The 21707-nt window shown below is 36.3% G+C and overlaps 2 protein-coding genes across 7 annotated transcripts in view; one reads left to right on the forward strand and one right to left on the reverse strand.

Annotated features, from left to right (window-relative positions):
* Nucleotides 1-19501, forward strand: part of LOC311436519 (uncharacterized protein) — a 55029-nt gene extending 35528 nt beyond the window's left edge. Inside the window, exon 4 of the mRNA XM_084518778.1 lies at nucleotides 19078-19501. The gene's annotated coding sequence lies outside the window, so the exon portion shown is untranslated. The remainder of the gene's footprint in view (nucleotides 1-19077) is intronic.
* PDE5A (phosphodiesterase 5A) overlaps nucleotides 1-21707 on the reverse strand; it is a 134851-nt gene that overhangs the window by 21690 nt on the left and 91454 nt on the right. For 5 of the 6 annotated variants that reach the window (XM_084518772.1, XM_084518769.1, XM_084518771.1 and 2 more), the window contains exons 4-11: nucleotides 16748-16816; nucleotides 15557-15646; nucleotides 14232-14369; nucleotides 12997-13064; nucleotides 10918-11026; nucleotides 7567-7651; nucleotides 3238-3413; nucleotides 1691-1750 (exon numbers count right to left, since the gene is read on the reverse strand). In XM_084518772.1, coding sequence (XP_084374898.1) covers nucleotides 1691-1750; nucleotides 3238-3413; nucleotides 7567-7651; nucleotides 10918-11026; nucleotides 12997-13064; nucleotides 14232-14369; nucleotides 15557-15646; nucleotides 16748-16816 — 795 coding nt within the window. The remainder of the gene's footprint in view (nucleotides 1-1690; nucleotides 1751-3237; nucleotides 3414-7566; nucleotides 7652-10917; nucleotides 11027-12996; nucleotides 13065-14231; nucleotides 14370-15556; nucleotides 15647-16747; nucleotides 16817-21707) is intronic. The other variant, XM_084518770.1, reaches the window with a different exon arrangement.

Below are 21707 nucleotides of genomic sequence, written 5' to 3' on the forward strand. Positions count from 1 at the left end.
ATGCAATAGGACATTCTGGCACTATGTGGGTGCAATGGTGAAAGTGAAAAATTCTGTTGTATCAGATTATTTTAAAGCAAATCACACAAAGTTATATCCAGACTGATCACCTTAATCTATTTTGTCTGGCTTAATATAAGAATCCTGAAGCCAAGTAAATCGCTATTCATCTGCTGACCCTTAGTAGTAGACCAGAAGTTGTAATATGCAGTGTGTTAGCTTTAGCCACCAGTAAGGGCCTCTTTCATGGGTACTGACTTGTTATGTCACCTGGATCACATCTGCACACATGAAATCAGTGTTGTACAATCTGACACCTGGAACAAACTCCAAGCAACATCTGTCTATCACTTCAGGCGAGGTGGGTTTATCAGTTAGGTGTTCCACATAATTTCAAAACTGAAATCTTATTGTGAAGTGTTAATGGGAAGATAGTCAACACAAAGTAATACTGTAGAGGTTATTCTTAATTAGGGGGAAATACTAGCACGATTTCATAGAAGTTCTTGTAAAGTCTTTGTCTACTCCCCATTACCTTCTCCTCCCCCCCCCAAAAAAAGTCTCTACACCTGTCCTTGGCAGACATTTTAAGTTAGATTTCAAGGAAAGAATCATCTGCATACAAAAGGAACCACCACACTTACATATCTTACATATTTCCCTGAATCCTTACTTAAAATGGACTTTTGCTACAAACCGATTTTTAGAATCACCTGCCTCTCTCCCATTACTAAGAGGAGAATCTAAGGTGGGAAGGTTAGCTTTTCAACTTGGGTAGCAGGTGCTGCCTTTGTCACTATTTATTAAAAACTTAAAATTAGGCATAGGCAAACTGATGTCTTTAACATGAGTGACTTGATCTATAAACTCACTTGCCCCATCTCTGTTCAAGTACTGGTAACTTTTTCAGTGCACAGAAACATCAAATAGCTTCAGGAAAAAAATACAATGAAATGTTGGAACTATCAATGTCTATTCTATTTTGTGAGTACAGAGACAAAAAAAAGGGTAGCAATGATCCTGTATCTGAAAGGGTACATGCTGACAGCAGATATTTAAAGAGCAGGATTTGTCTCTTTTCCGTGCTTTAGGAATGAAACCTTAATTGATTCAACTAAAAGACAGTGCAGGAATATTAACAGTCTGACTGTACCATGTGGATTTTTAGGGCAAGGGTCTGTAACCGTAGGCTAATTAAGAAGAAAACCAAAGCTATTGTCAGTAGGTTGAAACTCTATGGTTTTTCTCCTCCGATCTAACTTTTTCAGAAGTCCACAAATTAAAAAGTATTTGAAAGCTATGGTTTTAAATTAGAGCAGCCACATACTGTTGATAGGTCATCAAGCTATACCAAAGATATAAAATATGCAAAATTCAGACTTAGCTGCCAAAAAAATTAATGAGAGTTTGCTTCTGAAATACCTGATCATTGGGAGTTGATAGTATTATTGCACCAACTGCTGCGGTCATTTAAGCTCACGAGAATGGCAGTCATTGTGTCAGTGTCTATTTCTATTTCTGGCTTTCAGGTAATTGCAGCTCTCTGTACATCGTAATGTTAGCTTCACTGTAATTTTTATTTCTGGAAAATGTGCTTCCACATGTGTAGAGATCACGTCTGTGTAAGGCACTGCCCTTCTTTGTTACATCAATGAAATATTTCTGAAGTAATAGTAAAAAATTCAATTACCGCTGTTACCTGCAGCTCCCTCGTTTCCTCCTCTGCAGCAGAAGCATGGTATGAGAGAACCTAAAGAGAAAAGGAGACCTTAGAAAAAACAAAAGAACAATGTGATAAAAGAAGGAGGGAGGGTTTTAACTAAAGCAGAATTTTTAAGTCTGCAGCTGCATCGTGTTGCACTTGCTGATGAAATCTGGTGTCCATGCAGGGTCTGCTCCGGTTTTAAGGAGCTCCAAAAGCATACGGGGAGATATCTGTAGCTTTTACAGATCTCCCGCAGCACAGAATCTTCTTGAGATAATTAGGCCAAGAAAATGTAAATAGTTTCTATAAATGAGCAAAGAACTCTGATTTTCTCTTTGGAAAATTTTCATGCTCCACTTTCAAAGACAAATAATTCATGAAACAGCTATAATTACGAGCCTGACATTGTTGCCATAATAATCCTTTCAGGAGTTTATTCAGACATAAAAGAAAGTTTTGCCTTAAATGAAACTTGGCAGAAAAGTCTGAAAGAAAATATGTTTGTTTTAAATTAACAAAATAAGCTCATGTTTTTTAGCTGTGAGAACACAGGACATGAAAATGTTATGGATTTTTTTTTTTAGCATTTAAGAATAACTTTTTTTTTTTTTTTTTTTTAAAGCTGCCAATTTATATATTAACCCACAATATTTTTCCCACTATGGGATTTATAGGTATGGACTTCATATATTATCTATAAAGTGCTATAGTAGGAGAAAGAATTGCTAATTTGCCAGGTAAACTGGCAGCTTCTTTCTAAAGAACTTCAATTATTTTGACAACAATTTTACCACCTTTCTATTGAACATGACTTAATATGGGCTTATCTGAGAGCAGTAACATTTATTTTAGAGGCTACTAGGTACATAACCCACATTTTAGGAAACCTGCAAACACTCTATTTACATAAAGAATATTAGGAGATCCAAATCTACAAGTTTTTCACTTTCAGCCTCAAGCTATCACCTCTCAGTTTCTCAGATTAAAGCATTCTTTAGCGATTAAACTTAACAGTAGCCAATTCAAAGGCTGAGACAGATGACGTTCATCTTGATATGGTTTTATGGAGTCTTTGACTCCGAAGAAATTGCTGAAAACCTACAATAATGCTGCTGTTACTCCCCAAACCAGTTTGTCTAAAGGACTGAGCCAAAATCATCACAGAAAACCTCAGACAAGAAAAGGAAGCCCCTAATCCCCCAAACCATTTCCTCTTCCTACGCAACTGAACAAACCAGCTACGCTGCCAATGCATAGCTTCATGTGGAGGAAAAGATGTGCTCAGTTCACCACTAAATCTCATGAGTAAAGTTAAAATACAATACCAAATGAAATAGTCTGCCGTCTAGATACAGAAACCAGCAGAAAAATTCCTGTGCAAATCAGCAGGCCAAATGCTGTTCTCATGGGGGAGCACAATTTCTATTAAGTATTCATGGGAGTAGCTGCACTTCTGTATAGAACAGTGAAGGTCTGGAGGAAGTTAGGATCTGTTTTGTGTCAATTAAAGACCACCTAGATTTTGAGCTCACCTCTAGTGTCACCATCTGTTTGGCCATTGCTCTTTCTACAGCTTCATACATCTGTGTATTCTGGATCCCCAAGCCACAAAAGATGACAAAAGCTTCCAGGAACTCTTCATCATTTCTGTTGAAAGCCTTGATTTTGCCCGAGTTTTCTTCCATCTTATTCACAAGCTGGCAAACCCCTAAGTCAGGATAGAGAAATTTAAAGAATACAGAGAATAGCCAAAATACCATCTATGGTATGGTACATCAAGGGAAAAATTAGGCCTAAGACTGTTTAGCCCACAGTACAAACCACCAAATACATTAAAGTGACACGTCGTAGTGCTATAGAATTTTTCATCCCAAAGTTCATTAGAGCGAGTTCACTGTATTACAGAATAAATACTAAAATATCATACACTACTTGGTAGACCCAAAAGCATTTATTAGGATTTATAAACCAAAAATTTGGGTGAAATTCTAGGGTAGTTTTCATCCTGACTTTTATTATTAATACTATTCTAGGTTGATTTAATCCCTAAAGACGATTTGTCCTTTGGAGGCTAATTAAATTTTTGTAAGCATGCCAAAAGAACATTTATGAAAGTCAGAACATTGGTACACTGAGTTTTCACTTCCTTATTTGAGTCAGTACTGGAAATTTTTTAAAATAAATGAAATAAACAGAAAATAGCCATGTTGAGGCTTGAAGTTCAAATATATTTGCTGACTCCGTGAGGATGCGATTGGATTACGGCCTGCTCCAAAGACTACTGAAGTCATCCAAAAGCATCCTACTGAAATCATATTGTTAATTTCAAAATTGCTGATGATTGCATCTGTTTATTTTTTGTTAATAATTTCTGCTCTTTAGTGCCAGACTTTTCTGTGCGCTTGCCATTGAGAGGTTTGACAGGTAACTTCTACCAAGCCTTCAGATTGTTTTAAGCACAGGGAAATTCACATACATACCTCAGTTTAGCTTCACCTAGCAAATGGCAGTTTTTGCTAAGAAATCAGAGTATGAATTAAAGCAGCTGCATCATAAAAACATGTCTTTGCCCTAAGTTGCTGTGAGAGTGATTATTGTCTTAAGCAAGTTCAAATGTTTTCTCACTCTCATAAGTGTAAGGACTAGCAGTTTTAAAGATAAAAAAAAAAAACAACAACCTAATATTTCCTGATCAGTTGCAAATAACTGTCCCAGTGAAAGTCATAGTTGCAAATTAAGAATTCTAAAAAAAAAAAAATAAAAAATATGACAAAATACAGTATTCTTTGTTTGATATAAATTGTAATTGCTTACAAGTTTGTATATTTTATGTATTTTATGAAGAACATTTTGCAGCAGAAACAGTAATTTATTAAATATGTATTTAACCAGCTTACATTAAATATGTATTTAAAAAGGATAAGATAACTATTTAATGATGTTTCCAGAACACTGTTTACCAGCTTTCAGGTTTTCTTGCTCTAGCAGAGCTACTCTTCATTTACATAGACTATATGAACAGAATCTGAATGCCTTACACTTTGCCACCATAAGGTCCGGGAGGACGGATTTGCTTTCTCTTTATTGATAGGCAAGAAATTATAACAAATACTATTTAACAGTAGAATCAACAGTGAACATAATCGGTTACTCTAAGGTTTTATTAGTAATAATGATTTTTTATATGGAAGTAATTCTAGCATCGTACGTTTACAGACTTAATCAAAAACCATAATTTTTTTTTTTAAAAAGTCTGTGACGGAGCTAGTTTATATCTTCCCTTTTACAGTAAGTAGAAAAAAGGAGGAAAAGAATGTTGCACATGTGTAAGCTATATTTTTAGAAGAACAATGGCCTAGCATGTAGAAATTTTAATGTCTGGTGACACTATACGAACACCATCCTATTTCCAAATTATATTGTGTTTGAAGAACTTTAGTATCCAAGGCTCCTCTAGAGAGATCAGTAAGATTACAGTTGCAGTTGTAAACCACTGGGGCAGGGGTTGTGGTATTTGAATATTGCAAAGAAGATGCCACTTTAATGGATTAGTAGATACTTAAATGGTATTAAAAATATATGATTTTGGAGAATAAGGATTCACTAAGAACAAGATTAACCATCCCTGGGAAAAAGAAGCTGACTTATAAAACCCAGGGAAAATCTCATGGAACTCACTTTCAAATCTCTGTTTAGTACTGTTTATGACTTTATAATTATTTCCATAGCAACTGTGATGTAACAAACACAAGAGTCAGATTCAACAGTGAATAAGCCACAAGTGCAAATGAATTCTTAAAAGGCACAGCATTTGGATACACATAAATGCCTTTTAAAAAATGAGAAAACTACAGCAAATATGCTGTGTGCTATTTAAGGCTCTTAACTGGAATGTTTTTCAAAAGCATTCAGGGGTCCTCATGTTAGTAGTAAAGGTGTTCAAATTTCTTTTATTGGGCCATACTTACAAAACCACAGAAAGATTCTATAAAGTTTTCAACACAAATCTGAAAAATGTACAAGTCAGGAGAGTAAAAAAAATATATATATCTTTTTATCTCTCTTCAAGTAATATTTGCTTGGTTTTGCTGTGGATGCTTTTTCCTACCCTCACTACCCCTCTGCACATCTCACTCTCCAAATTCTGGTTTTGGGTATACTAATCTTAAAAAAGGAAGACAAAATATTTTTATACAATATGTTAAAGGAACCTATAGATACTGTCCCTGAAACAAGTTTTTGATGTTGCCCTGTTAAAGATTTGAACATTAGGTGGGCTGTGAAACCTGAAAGGACTTTGAAGAACATCTCCTATTGAGAACTGCTCAGATTTGAAAAGCCCACCTAAAAATGCTGCCTGACTGAAACTTTCAGTTTGAAATTTCACAGAAAAAAAAAGACAAAAACAAAACCACAACAATAGAAAAACTCCATGTGAGATCTGATGTAACTTTTATCGATAGTTAACAGCATAGCGAAGCAAATGTAATTAAAACTCAACAGTTCAATTTTCATCTTTGTCTTCTAGAGTCTGGTAGAATACAGAAAACAAAGTAATACAAAAAATCATTGAGGAGGCTGGTATAAGAAGAAATTTCAAAGAATGCTATTCAGTAAAGACAATGCTTCTCTTTTTGCTTCAGGAATTTTACAAAAAGAGCTGTCTTCATGGAAAAAGAGTCTTGCATTTACTGTATACATTGATTATGTAGTTTTGTCATAATTCTCAAGCACAATTACTTGAAGACGATTAAAAATGCAATCTTGGAACATTTTCTTGACAAATTCTGTAAAGCTGAGGAAGTTGAATTCACACTTCTATCTGGAAATTACTATATTTTATGTTCAGTTTGGTTGTGGAACTTACTGATGCCAGCATAGTAGGCTGACAAGCATTCTGCTCTTCATGGGACAGGGAGGCCCTGGTAATTTTCAAAAGCATCCTCCTCTTACCTAAGGTGAATCTGAAACTCGTGGAAAGACTTAAAACTCATTACACTTATTCCATGAAGCATTGTTAGGACCAGATCCTCAAGAAAATTTAGGCATTTATTTCATCTTGGAGGATCCAGACCCTGGCCACCTAAATATTTCTAGGGACCTAAAGATAAATAGGCTTCTAAGTTTCCATAAGTATCTAGGCCTATGTGTGCCTAAGCGACATCAAATTACTTATGGAAATTTTACCACAGGAAACCATTGGGCATTCTTTAAAAAAGAAGAAAAGTTCAAGAAAAGGCAAAGGAGATGCTGCAGCGGTATTTGCGCTAGGTAGATTTGGGCTTTTAAATTTAGTGTCTTGTAATAAGACTGTAGCCTTCCTATGCAATCAACTAGTAGAAGCAGGCAACTCTAAAGGGCAATTCATAGCAACAATTCTGCATAGCACTTAACCTTCTCATGTATGAATCTTTCTGTAGCCAAATCTTATTTGCAAAAAACTGTCACTGTATGCGCAGCCTGCTTGCCTTCCCACATGCTATACTTTCAGAGTACTACCTCTGTTCCCTAAAAGCTCAGAGCTTATTTACTGATTTACTTCTCTTCCTTTCACTGCCTTGTAACAGTGAGAGTGGTATCTGACTCTCTGAAAAGGAAACAGTGAAAATAATTTTACTTATAGAAAACTATCAAGCGCATGAAGCTACGAAAATGGTGAAATATCACAGGAGAGTTGTAGGTAGCTGGTAACTTGTAAGGCAAGCAATTTACAGGCAAGGTTGCAATGGACTTATTAGTTGAAAGCATGACAATTAAGGGTCTCTTCCCCTGTGTTTAGATTCCACGTTGCTGAGAGTTTACTGTGGAGGCAGAAATATTGCTATGACAAGTACAAAAATACTTTTTGTAAAGATACCTACCTATCACCTTATTCTTTTTCCCATTTTTTATTGGTGTACACAGCAAACTCTTTATGTGTTGATTTACATTTTCTGCATTGTCATTCTGTTAAACAAACAAAAAAATACAGTTACAATTTTTAAGACTAATGCTTAGGTGCCTGAAATGAAAATGATGTAGAGCTGGGGCCTACAGCTATTCTTGGTTCACATTCTCCTTCAAAAAGCAGTCATGTCTTCAAAGAGTTTGCATATCTTTGGCTGGATGGTATAATAAACAGTACATCTGATACAAGATTTAGTGAATAATAATAATACAGGTAAAGATGATAATCATCAGAGTTCCCAGTGACTTGTGTAATTGTGCTAAAAATGTGTTAATTTTGTAATAGGTTCTTTCATTTTGCTTTCGCAAAAATGACAATTTTGCACCAAGACAAAGTATTCAACTTGGTGCAGCTGAAAATGGATCAGCTGGGCTTTAGGACACCTTTCTATTCTCATCAGGTGAAGAGCTGTGAAAGTAACTGACTTCTCCCATTTCCAGCATATCCCCTTCACTTACAGTATGGCCACATAAAGAACAGTTGTCATAAAACAGGAGTAGCTACCTGGCATTAAGCTAATTGTGCATTTTGTGACTGAAATTTTTGTAAAACCCTTTTGGTTCATTTGAGACACTTTGATTAACCCAGTGATGTAATGAAAAGTCTGGTAGCGGAGACCAAGTTATGATCCAAAGAATGACCAGTTTTCTGACTAGGTCAACATACTACAGTCTTCCTAAGACCTTTTATCGTTGCTAGGCTGGATGTATTTTTTGCTGTCATGCCCCAAGAGAAGAGCACTGACTTTATCTAGGAAATGAGAAGGTGAAAGGGTGGAACAAAATGACAATACACCTTTTTCAAATATCTGGTGAGCAAATGACCTAGATTTGCTCTGTTGCTCTTGGACCCTGGAATAATTTGGCAGTTGCTGAGAAGTAAATGAAGGTCAGTCTCTAATTGTATGTGACACAAAAAGTGTGTATACACTAATATTTCAGATCAAAAGTGCTGGGGGGTGGATTGTTTGGTTGGCTGTGTTTTTTGTTTTGGTTTGCTTGCTTTTACTGCTGTTGCTTTTTTGTCTTGTCCTGTGCAAGGGATTGAAGATTTTCTGTGCAGGCTAATGCTTATACACTCTAATGCTTAAATACTCCAATGCTTATAAATGGCAATAGGAAGTATGATTCTTTGAAGAAAAGATGAAAGGATTATATCATGACAGCTACTTTACATGACTCCGGGAACTTAATATTTAGTAGCCCATTATCAACACGATAGATAGAACAACTCAAGAGTAGGATTTGCTGGTTTCTGAACTGCAGGCTGAAAAGATGTACCTGTGAAATGAGCTGTAAAAAAGGCTAGGAATCAGCATCTCTCCCTGCTAGACCTCTCAAGCAGGGGCAGTTAAGAACCAGTAAGTCAAGTTTGCACGAAAATTGGTTTACAGGTACCTTGAGGAGAACCTGCTGTTTCACAGTAAATTTCAGGTGCATTGAAACTCAAGATTGTCTGGATCGGAGAAGACCACAGTGTACACTGTTTAAAAATATACTTGTCCCAGTATTAATGAAAAGGAAGGAGACTAAACAAGAATAGGCATAAATGGTTTTAATGAGTGTTGTAGATATTTGAACTTTGTCTCTACTACTCTAACTTTGTTGGCTCAGGAAAAAAACACACAGGCATGGCTGCTGAATCTTAGCATTTGGCTTAAATCCTGCCCTTATAGATAGCCTGAACCTGAGGCAGGCAACATGAGGGCTCTCCTGTGAAGAAACCCACGCCGTTTTTCTGCCTCACGTCACTACGTTGGTAGCTGAGGCTGCCAATGCATTTAGAAAGCACAAAGTTCTTTTCATAAAGTGAGTAAGCATGCTGTTGAACGTTCTCCAAAGAAAGAGGCAAGCTGGGGTTTTTAGGTTACTAGGTACGCCTGGGATTTCCCTCATACCAGGGTTTGTCAGCTTTCAAAAGATTTTGCCTCCACCCAGCCTTGAGACTGCTCCTGTATGGTGGTGGAGATGCAGCCACTGTGACTGCACTGGAAAACATTACCCAAAATTCTTTCTAGCAGAACTGTTGTTTTCTTTTACCAGTTTCTTTCACATGCATAAGGTGTAAATCATCTAGATTCCAGGGAAAAAATGTGTAAGAAGTTTAACCCTACTGACAAAGTGAAAGGCTTGTTTCAGAGAGTCATTTAAAATGACTCCAAAAGTATTCCTTTTATGTATTTTACAATGTCTTCAAAATAGTCACTTATATCTGTATTTATCTAATGCAGCACATCCACCTGATTCTGTTTTAACTTCCACTCCTGCAGTTAAGACAGCTTAGGGCCCTATACCTGAAGTGGTGAGCATTCAGTTCCTGTGTTGCTCTGTCCTTCACAGAATCCCCTGCAAAACATCAGTGAAACCTTGCACAGAGAAAAAGGGAAGCAACACAGCTCCCCACCATGCTGCTGCTCCTCCTTTCCTCTTCCCGGAACAATGACAGTCAACACTACTTTCTGAGCTTTTGGTTCTGTGACACAAAACAAAGAGTTTGATAAAAACCTGCTGATCATGACAAATCTCACCCCTCCTCTTACTCTCTCCCTGAAACCATCTATCTAACAGTCCTAACTATAGTAAGAAGAGTTTTTTTCAAGTTTCTGCACTGAGAGGAAAACACAGAATTACAATTTTGCTTTATTTTGATGATTTCGAACGCAACCTGATTGTAATCTGAGTTTTGCAAAGTGACCTGCCCTCCTAGCTCTCCCGTATCTGTACGTTCAGTAGTGCACCACACCACAAGCTCACACCTGATGAAGTGTGAAGCAAAAACTTCCACAGAAAAGTGAAATTGTTCCTTCTCAAAAGCAGCACAGAACTTGCATACATACCATTAATGTATTCTTTGCTAGAACGAGAAGGGAAAGGAGGGAATGAAATGGAAGGAACTTTTGAGAGCTTCCCAACAATCACAGTAAACTACAGAGAATTGCTGTGAAAGCCTCCAGCTGTTCTTCACTTAAATGCTTTCCAGAGAATAAACTGCAAGCTCTCCACATCACAGTTTCCATTGACAAATGAATGCTAACCTTTTTAAATAATGGCTATAGAAATACCCTGCTCACTGTGTGAGTAGTGTACCATTTCTTCACTAATAAAGAATTTTATAAAGCAAACATAGTACCTTCCTCTGTGTTTGTGGAATTCTAACTGTGGCCATCAAATTTAAAAAAAGTACTGAGGGGAAAGCAAGCAAGATTTGAAAGAGAGACAGAAAAAAAAACATTTCTGAATTTCAAAGGTAAGTTTATTTTACTTACTGTCCAGGGAAATCTTCTATCTTTGCAGACATCTGGGATGTTGAGAGGCTCCATAGTATTCTTGACATACTGAGCGTACATATAATTGATTTTGTTTGTATCATAGTCCCTAAGGGATAAAATATTATTTTTATCTGCTTAGTATGACAACAGGCCAATTCATTATGCAAAGCAAGTAACTGTAAATATCTTCCACAGATAAGGCCAAGAAAGATATAACCAACAGCTATATAACAGAATTGAGTTCAAATTTTGTACCCTAATCCAGCTGGCATCACAAAATGACACAGTGGATTAATTTATACACTACACCATTTCTTTAACATTCCAAAATGTTAACATCAAACATCAATTAAAGAAATAAACAAATCATTTCAGTTGATACAGATGAAGGATAAAGAATGAGCAACTGAGTTTATGTTGAAATAAACAACTCTGAAAACAAACTATTCACAGATCTCACACTATTGAAAAGTCAGTACTAGATGAAATTCGCATATTCTTTAGACTGGGTACAGCTGGTAACATTTGTGAATTTCCTACTCCTAAGTTTATTTCAGATTTGACTGAAGATCAGACATTTGACTCGACTTTACACCTTCTGGTGTAAGTGTATATCCAAAGGATGTTCACCATGCTTGAGGAAGATAATTATTCTCTCATCATTTCACCAACTTGGTTATACAAGGCAATACCCCATAATTCTGAAAAAGTCTGATCTGGGTTTAATTCAGGGTCCCTGATTACATAATAAGCCTGAAATTATATTTTGTAACATAATACTTTCCATCTAATCCACGTCATTTTGTTTTTTTGTTTGCCTGAAATTGTGACCTTAAAACAATGCAGAAGTTCTAACTCGTAGTTCTGACTTGTAGAACAGTTTTTGCAACATAACTGTGCTGTCCCATGAACAAAATTCAGCTATATAGCTAAGGTTCCAACATTCCCTGTCAGTTATGAGAAATAATTTACCAATGGCCCATGCAAGCAGTAAATTACATTTTGAGTGCCTTAACCCTTAACTACTAACCATGAGTGGGATAGTGAATAGGAAGGTAAAATTTGTCTCTGCCATTCCCACAGTATAGAAGAGGAAGTAAACAGTTATTCTATGATCTTAGTACCATTTTATACATCTGAACTTTCTGACTGTATGTTGTCTAAAATCCTACTACATCTCAACAGTTATTTGCTTAAACCATGCATTTTCAAGTTTATTTTCAAATATATGTAATTACATTCCATATAAGAAATGTTCACTGAAAAAAAAGAAGATCAAAGAGGTATAGAAATTTCAATTTCTCTCCTGACACTACATTAGTCATAGTGTGTTTTAGGTACTCTTTGTCACTCTTGACACTATTTAAAACAACTTATTGTCATGACAGAAAGGTAACAAAGACAGTAATTTTCAAAACTTAAATACAAAGGTTCAGAGTAAATTTGGAAACTATGTAATCTGAGTATTTTAATACAATTATTTCTACTTCTTTCCATCCTTCCCATTTTAAATTTGTAGTGGTTTCTTGAAGAAGACCTAAAAATCTGCCAGTCATTATTCTTGATTTTGTTAGTCATGTCCTTTGATCCACCTTTCCTATCTACAAAATAAGAATAATGCTTATCCTTCTTTATAAAGTTTTTTTTTTTTTTTTTTTTTTTTTTTTGATTAAAATCATATGCTTATACACTGTTTGGTATCTACTAATGTGGATGTGTCAGCTCTACAGCATAGTCACCCACATAGATTTCTTACAGACCAGTTCTAGAGCAGCCCATGAAATAAGATTTTTACTTCTTATGTTTTGCCCATTTCCACAGCTTAACCCTGAGATGCAACTAGGTACTTTGACCTGACAAAATGAAGAGAACAGGCCTTGTTCTCCTATTCTGCTCAGAGTGTTCTTTTTAAGGCAATTTGTCTATGTACGTTTCAGGGCAAAACCCGCTTCATAGCAGAAATACATGGTACCCAATGGAAAGGTGTGGTACCACATCCTTTATTATGAAAAACAATATTGAAATCAAAATTTCTTCAACATTCTCCCATGATGAAAAAAACTTTAATTGTTTTACCTCTTCAGATTTTCAGCTGAATCCTCTAATTCTTCAGATTCCATGTGAAACACACTAGAAAATGAATCCTGGAATACCAAGAGGATATTTTAATATATTGGTGTGGTTATAAATTAGAGTAGTCATATTCATTTGAAAAGCTTATGCTTGTGGCAGTTATCAACACCTATTCTGTAATAAAGACAAGTATAAAATTAACTTCATTTCACATCTAGCAGCAATGGTGCAGAATCCTGTGACATAATTATCTTCTTTAAATGTCACTGAAGTGTCTTGAATCTCTACTGATCATTCTGAGAAGAAATGCTGGTATTTATAATCTGTGCCAAATTTACCTGTTAGCACAGAACTTCCATATTCTAACATTCATCCAATTCCAGACCAGGAGTGTATAATAACTACTTTGCTTGGGGAGGCGAAGACATCAAAGCCTTTTAAACATGTTGACAGATCTCTGTCTTTCTTTTCACATAAGTTTTTTTTATATTTGAGAAGCCTAAACGTAGAGAGAAATTAGACTCTCTCTGTACTAAGCATTCAAACTACAGACTGGAAACTAGGTGCTAGAGTCTGGCTGACTTGCAGGGACTGTGTGAATATCTGAATACATACATTATGTAAATTCCTCTTCCACATTCCTGTGTAAGAATGACTTTCTTAAATACAGGGAAATATTATTGCAACATAACATCCTGCTCCTTGTTCTGCAGCCTATTTTGAATACAAAGGAAATAAAAGTGGGCAGATAGGAAAGGAGCTTGTGCTTTGCTTCAGTGAGCCAGGATCTTGGGAGAGGCCATGGTTCTCTTCAGATACCTTGTTTAGATACTCCATGTTGAGATATACTCAAGAAATAAAAAGTACAGTCAAAACTGATTTTGCACATCAAGTAAAAGCCACATTGTTTTTCACCCAGCCTTTACCCTTTTCCTGTCTTACATCAGTAGCCAATAAAATGAGTTTTAAGAGTTCTACATTCAGATCTATGCCACAGGAGAGAGCTTAGAGCCATAGCTTACCAATAGGTAATGCAAAATGACTGCATAAAATGGCAGCCTGGCCTACACAAAGACCTAATCCTCTGAAATCAACACCTGCCCTGACTGGATGCCATAAAAGCAAGGGCAGGGGAGGAAGTGGGTCTGAAATGCTATTGAATCAGAAGGGAGGGAAGCCAATACCGCTCCCAGGGACTTCCCAGCACTTCTGCCTTTTAACAAAGGAAACGTACTCACAGTACAGTCTTCATCCACTATGAAGATGGTACACCTCTGCACCTGCATGAACGATATTATAGTGGCAGCTATCTTCTTCAGAATTACTTCCAAAGACTGTTGCTCTTCAAAAATCAGGCTGGCAAGATCAAGAAGCACCTGGAAAAAAAAAGGTCTTTGGTGAAAATTTGACTGATTGTGATGTAAGCAATAATTACAGTTCCTACTCTTTGATTCTTCTTCTCTTCCCTGAATCAATGAAATGAACACGTGTCTGTGACAAAAATTAAGTTTTGGCTGTCATACAGACTGCAAGGCAACAGGAATTATTAGCCAGTTTGGTGGAGAAAATAGATAGCCTAGTTAGCTGTCTGATGTTTCCGGTCAGATCAACATTAACAGCTGATCAAATGAAATTTGATAAGTCCAGACAGCACACAGTAATTTGCCCTTAGGAAACCTAATAGTTTCCTATGGCTCATGTGTGCATTGTAAAAACATCAACTGTGATATTTAAATTACTGAAGACTTTTGAGCACAACTATTATCTGTTGTAATTCAAACAGAGCTTAATGAGCTCATTTGGTGAACACATCATTTAGGTACAGGCTGCCATATTTCAAAGCTGCTGCTGAAGGACTTAGCTACTTAGATGTGGTCAAATTATATTCCCTTTTCCCCACAGGAAGCATGGAACCAATTTGCAAAGATTACCCAAATTTGTACCAATTTACAGACACCAATAATAACTTGGAAACTCAGACCTACCAGAACGCTATTAAAACAACTGCTGCCTAGTTGTTTCTCCAAAAACTTTTCGTACCATGTAGGGCAGAGATATTCTACCCGCAAAGGCTAGGGCATTAACAACCCATCAGTTACATAGATGGCTACAGAATAAAATTACATTCCTCTAGGAAATTTAGTTTCCTGTCTGATCATTACAGAAAATATTGTTAGTGACTATTTATAGTTGTAGAAGACTAAAAGAGTAATCTGTATAACCCCTGCCATGCTATAGGGATAATTTTACCTGAATTTTCTGGAGTATACGTGCCTCTGGCTGTGTAGTACACAGAGTGAGCCACAGGATAACTTCAGGCAATACAAAGTATATTGACATGGGATGAATTTTGGACATGTAGCTTTAGTGTTTTCCCCCACACTTTTCACAGCCCAAGATGAAATGTGCCAAGCTACTTCTCAGTGCAGTTAGAGCTCCACAGTACTAGAGTAATTAAAAATTGCCAAGGATTTGCTACCATATCAGAAACAACAGGAAAAGGTGCAGATTTTAGCTGACCATCATAATTTTTGTATTCCTGGGACAAACCTGTAGATCATACCTGATTACGTCTGTTTTCAAGCAAAGATGTTTCATACAATTGAGCATTATGAAGAACAATTCCACAAAATGCCAAATACGCAGCAAAATCCTGAAGACAAATAAGCATAAACACCTGATGAAGATAATGTCTCACAGCATCTTAACTCTATTCAAAGATAAGCTCCTACTTTTTTTTTTTTAACTTTGAAATATTAATTGATATTTAAAGCTATTTTTGGCATTCACGTTCCTTTTTTTTTTTTTTTCTCCAGTTACTCATAATTTGTTATTTCCTCAAGAATCTCTTCTCCCTTTTTAAACTAATTGTCTTTTCAGTTTATCCTGGTACAAGTAGGATTGGGGTAAGAAGCAGCACAGAGGAACCAACTCGTCTTGCAATAATACAGATTTTACCTAGAAAAACTTGGTGCAGACAATCAGCCTCTGTTACGTTGGGAAATGGAAACAAAATTCTGCTAACATAGCGAAACCGCAATTTTTTTCCTTATTTGAATAGGATTACTTCTTATATCCTGTAAATACTCAGTATGCATTTTGTTTTAAAGGGGAAAGTTTTCAAAGGGGAACATTAAATCCTGGTATTTATTTATTTATTTTTACTGCTGAAAATTCAGTCAATTTCTTCAGCCTTTGTGCAGCCTCTTTTGCTATACAAATCTAAATGTGAAGTCTGGAAATGTCTGGAAAGCAACTTCATTGTGAGAATTAGGAATCAAGGTGCTGTCTACTCTACTGATTATCTTATGTATTGTTTATAATTTATCCAAGGTCTTTTCTCTTTCTCTAATTGCTGTATTGAGAAGTGATGCAATATTTAAAAAATAATAACTATGCACATTTTAATATTCAAATATGCATTGTCAGATATGCCAAGAGAGCTATAAACACTTCATAAAAATGATGTCTATTATAAGCTATGGAACTGTCCTACAGTGCATTTCTGTGGAGTAAACCTGTATTTGACATGTATGAGAGATACCATTCTGAAAAGAGAAATTAAACTATGTCACATCCACATTTCTCATGGCTCTATAAGGAAAGAACTTTGCAATACTACCAGGAATTCTTACTGTTTCAGTGGTTAATTTTTAGTAACTTTAAGATGTCTGATCAGTGTGAAAAGCAATAGCATATCTATTCCCTGATCCCCTGTGAAAACAAAACAGACAGAAATGTCCAGCTTCTATACCTTTTCGTCTTGTTCAGTGAAAGTCCCACCAGTTGACTTCTTATTGATTGCTTGAGCCACACCAACAACCTAGTGTATTCAAAAGGGAGTAATTAGATCATTTTTAAGGAATCTGTCATCAGACTTTATTTCCAGACATACTTGTAGGAAAAAGTAAATGATCGTTTTACAGGTAAAGACGCTAAGCCAAAGGTAAAACATCATTCACAGGACATCTGTGACAGACCTAAAAAAACCAATCTATATGCCTTGAACAACATTAAAGACTCTTCCTTGGGTAGTTCCTTCTGCTTCTGGCACATGGCTTAAATCCTTAGATTTCAAATGCACTATGTATTAGGAACAGCAGCTAACTGGCTTCATAAATTAAGGCTGCTCACATAAATCAGAGAATAGATAGTAACAAAGAGTTTTTACATAAACTATAAAAAGATCTGCTACACTTTATGAAATAATTATAAAGACATTGACAGACCAGCTCTATTTACTTGCTTGTTGGCTTGTCTGCTTTGGGATTTGAGTGTAAAAAAATGGAATCTGGTAAGATTACACATCTAGTTTTATTCTTATAAAAGTCCTGTCTAAGTTGTGTTAAGTTTTCAGATGATGCTTTTTTAGTGTAGAAATAATCTGTGATAAAATTTGATTTCAGGTTTCTGGACGTAATTACATGAATTGGGAAATTAAAATATGATTTCTTACAGAACAGAAAACAGTCCTATAGAGATGATTGAGCTACTGGTGCTTTTGCAACTTTCTGTGCGGAAAAGAATTAGCCAGGAAATGTGATTTTGCAATAAAAGATGTTGATTTAGATTTAAAAGAAACGTAAAATGAATGTGAGAGTACAACACAGCTGAAGAACGATGCTTTTATTACCGCCAGTCTTTGTGGAGTTCAATTCTGCATGCTGGTGAGAGCCTCCCAGCAAACCAATCTGCCTGGCAAACAGCAAAACTACTCCTAAATATAAAAGTGAAATTCAGATTTTTGCTTAGTATTGATTTGTTTCTAATGTAGCCTCCAACTCTGCTATTTTGGGAGAAATGAAACTGTATGGCTGTTTTGGACTTGCTCTTACATAGTCAACATAGATGTCTTAGTGGTAATTTGGGTCTGTTTTTCAGAGCCCAAGGGAAACAAGAGAATTTCAAGAGACTTTCATGCGAGTCTGTATGAAGACAGGGAGCATTTAGTCAAAAAAACAATTCACTGGGATAGTATTTCTCTAGATTCCTTGCTGCAGTTATTTAATCTGTTTGCTGGCAGTAACCATTCTGTCCTGTAAACTAGTTTAAACTTTTTCCTGGATCCTCCACTTACCCTTTTACTTCCATATATGTACCCTCCTGAATCATGTTAACCATGCCACTTCACAGCACACTAAAACTGGAAGGCACTCAGAAGTGAAAGAGAGGATTAGCACCAGAACAAGAGGCAGGAGATGTAGGCTGGAAACTGGGAGGAGCTAGAAGTCACTCACTAAAACCCTGCACTTCATTACAATTAACATGGTTACATCTATTTAAATGGCTGGATCTCCTCTTCTGCTAAGGCCAGTAAATCTACAGTGCAGTGAACTCTGAGGCTAGAATTTGCTAGAACAGATGAAGCTGAGTACAATAACATGAATGGGTATGTGGTAATAAGCTATAAAGTACATGTAAAGCTTTTGATTCTTTTTAGACATTTTTGTCAGATCTAAAGTAAATGATTGACAAAACAAAACAATTTGCTTTGTTTGAAATCTAAGTAGTGTAAGACCATTGCAAGTTGTTAATGACAGCATATTTTCATCTTGCTTTTTTGGATAAACAATATCAGAAAAAAAACTATGTGGTGTGCACGTTTAAAAAACTGTACTTGGCTGTTAATCATTTCAATGTGTAACTCCTATACTGAAGGAGGGGATATAGTTATGTTTTTGTAATGGAAAAGACAACAATTTACCATCTCTCACACCAGCATTCCCAAAATACTGATGTTACAAGGTCAGTGTTCTGCAGCATGAATCAGTGCCAACTGTGGGCTCAAAAATGTCCATCTGAAATAAAGCTCAGCTGTCAAGTCCATTCCATACAACCCAGTTCTTCCCACAGTTAACTTCTCCTTGACTTCAGGGAAAACTTCTTACCTAGTGAACATTCTCACTGTAATAACAATGTACCTGCCATATATACTTCTAAAGCAGACTTTGAGTAGTAAGCAAATCCTTTAATAAATGTATATGTTTTTACGTTAACCCGCACGTGAAAAGGCTAATGATTAGACCTTTTCCCACACCACTGTCTTTTTGGGGGGTTCTTATTTATTTATTTATTTTTTTCCAGCTTTGGTCCAGCACAGGCAAAGACAATTATGATGAGTTCAGAGGCATCATTATGGAGTTTAAGAATTAAGAGGTGAGTACTTTCATTGTGCATAAACACCTCCCCCAATGAAAGGAAGACCTGTGGTGCTTAAAAAAGCTAAAAAATAAAACAGTAAAAATACCACACCAATACAGCAAAAAGACTATTTCGCCCTGCAGGTTACTCATACATTAAAAAAAGGCATGTGCTTCAAGAGAAATGGTCATTTTTGTATCTTTGTTAAGGTCTTCCAATAAAAGCTTTTAACAGAAGGAGGAAGGAGTAATGAGGAGAGTAAACCTGCTAAAAAAATCCTGCTTGTCTTGATGATGATAAAAAATTTTATGCAGATGACAAACTGCATAAAACACTTCTTTTTGTAAAAAAAAAAAAAAAAAAAAAAAAAAAGCAAGAAAACTTTTGTAGTATGTGCCATGATTAAGCTGGTCCAGATTCTGGCCTTATTCTGATTTATATCAGTACAAATTCAAGTGAACTTCACTAAGATGTGTATTAGTTAGACATTGGAGTCTTGCCTACAAGCAGGTAATTAGGAGGAGATGTAAAAACTCAGGAGGGTTTGTTCCTGTTACTGATGTAATTATGTAATTAGGACAAAACTAAATCATGTGAAAGCATTTTAGGCCATGGAGAACACAGGCTTGCATTTTAGTGAATCCTAACAGTGTGAAAACCAAAAATTAATTTTTTTTGAAACTTGCTATAAACAAATCTGAAAAGACGACAGGCCTGATCCCTCCACCTGGGAGTTACATTCACACCAGCACAAATTTTGAATCAAAGGTGACTGTAACTACTATGAGCTCAGCTATACAGAAAACTTACTCAGATAACAGGTAAATTAAAGTGTGAAATCTGTATGACAATAAAGAAGACACGTTACTTCATATCTGAAATAAAACATTCTCTGTAAATCCTGACGAACACTGTAAAAAAAAAATGACAGCCCACTTGAAGATTCACTGATGAATGCTCTGTTCCAGTCTAACAAAAAGGTATTAAGTTACATAGGCACATTACTTCATCTTTCATTACTTCTTTTACAAGCAGGCACCAAATTAACCTTCTTGAAAGGGGAGTCCTGTAGCACTAAAGCAAAGGTACTTTTTATTTGTCACTGTCTTGTTATACCTACTGAATTATCCTGCATGCTTCTTGTTCACCCAAGGCAAAACTACTGGGCCAGAGAGGGGCTAAAACAGCCGTGAAAGGGGATAACTCCTAGAGGAAATCATAAGAAAGTACTATGGACCAAAGAAAACCAAGATTAAGGGAGAGTAAAGACTGCAGTAATTATTATTTGCTTATATTTAGAGACCTGTAATCTTGTGTCCTAATCCTTAAAGTAACCAGCAAGCTGTCAAGTGCTACGAACTGATGAGCTTTATTCCCAGTCTGACTAGGTTGGTGTTGTATAAACTAGTCACGCAGCTCCTAGCAAGAGCCTTCATCCAGGTTTGCTGTATTGGAAGTACAAAAGGGGTGGGCAGAAGCAAACATGCTGTATGTAAGGGACCTCAGTCCTTGGTCTAGCCTTCTTTAAGGTCACTGGAAAAAATCCCCTTGAATCAGAAACCAAACACTTTGTGATTTTCCATTCAGATGATATAAGACAGACATACGTCATGAACACAGAAAGCAGTTTTGATGGGGATTGACAGAGAACTACTCCACCAAAAAAGAGGAAAAAATAGCCACCAATTACTAAGTCAGAAGCCGTACCTGTTTTACCACCTCGGAACACAGCTCTCCTAACTCTACTCTTGCTGGCAACACAGGCAATCTTCCAGTGCTGCTGTTTGTTCTGTAAGCTTTCCTCTCTAGCTCTACCACTTATCCAATTTAATAAAACCTGATCCACATTACAGGGAGAGATTTCCTCTAATTATCAGAGGACATTATTTTCACTCTTTTCTACTGTTAGCTGCCTCCTGCCTCTAAAAGTAGCAGGCTACCTGGAGCATCTCTCAGTAGATGACGACAGATATGAGTTTTACCTGGATTGTTTCATGCTACATTTTTTTTGTATATTAGGACTCCAGACCTAACTCTGTAAAAGCTGTTCCCGCTCTACAGGGAGCTAGTACCTTTTTTAGTTGGTTCTGATTTCAGTTGATTTAAAAATACCATTTTGTGTCCTAAGAATAAATAAATAAAAAATATTTTGCTGGCACCTGAAGAAAAGTGACATTAAGCCAAAGAATGGTAACAGGGAGAGAAAAACTCAACTTTTATCTCATTTTAAAGATAGAAACATATCCACATGAGAGGACAGACAGTGGTTTTAAGCTTATTGCTCTCCTGCTTTTGTACATCTTTGAATCAGGCTTATAAAACTATCCTATAGGGACAGCCCTGTATTTACAGACTTTCATTTTTAATCAACAAAAACTTTCACATCCTCTTCTACCATTCTTGCCAACAGTAGCCTGTGTGATTCCTAGCAGTCTAGCTACTATAATACATCTCAGCATTAGTTGAAAATCCTCCCAAGCAGCAAATTACCGATCTCCATAATCCTGCAGTAAGACTGCTACTGGAACTGGAGGTAGTTTGTTTCAAGGTAGCTTGGCTATACTGCAGTCACT

Source organism: Aythya ferina (genome assembly GCF_964211825.1).
Source record: "Aythya ferina genome assembly, chromosome: 4".
Classification (NCBI taxonomy): domain Eukaryota; kingdom Metazoa; phylum Chordata; class Aves; order Anseriformes; family Anatidae; genus Aythya; species Aythya ferina.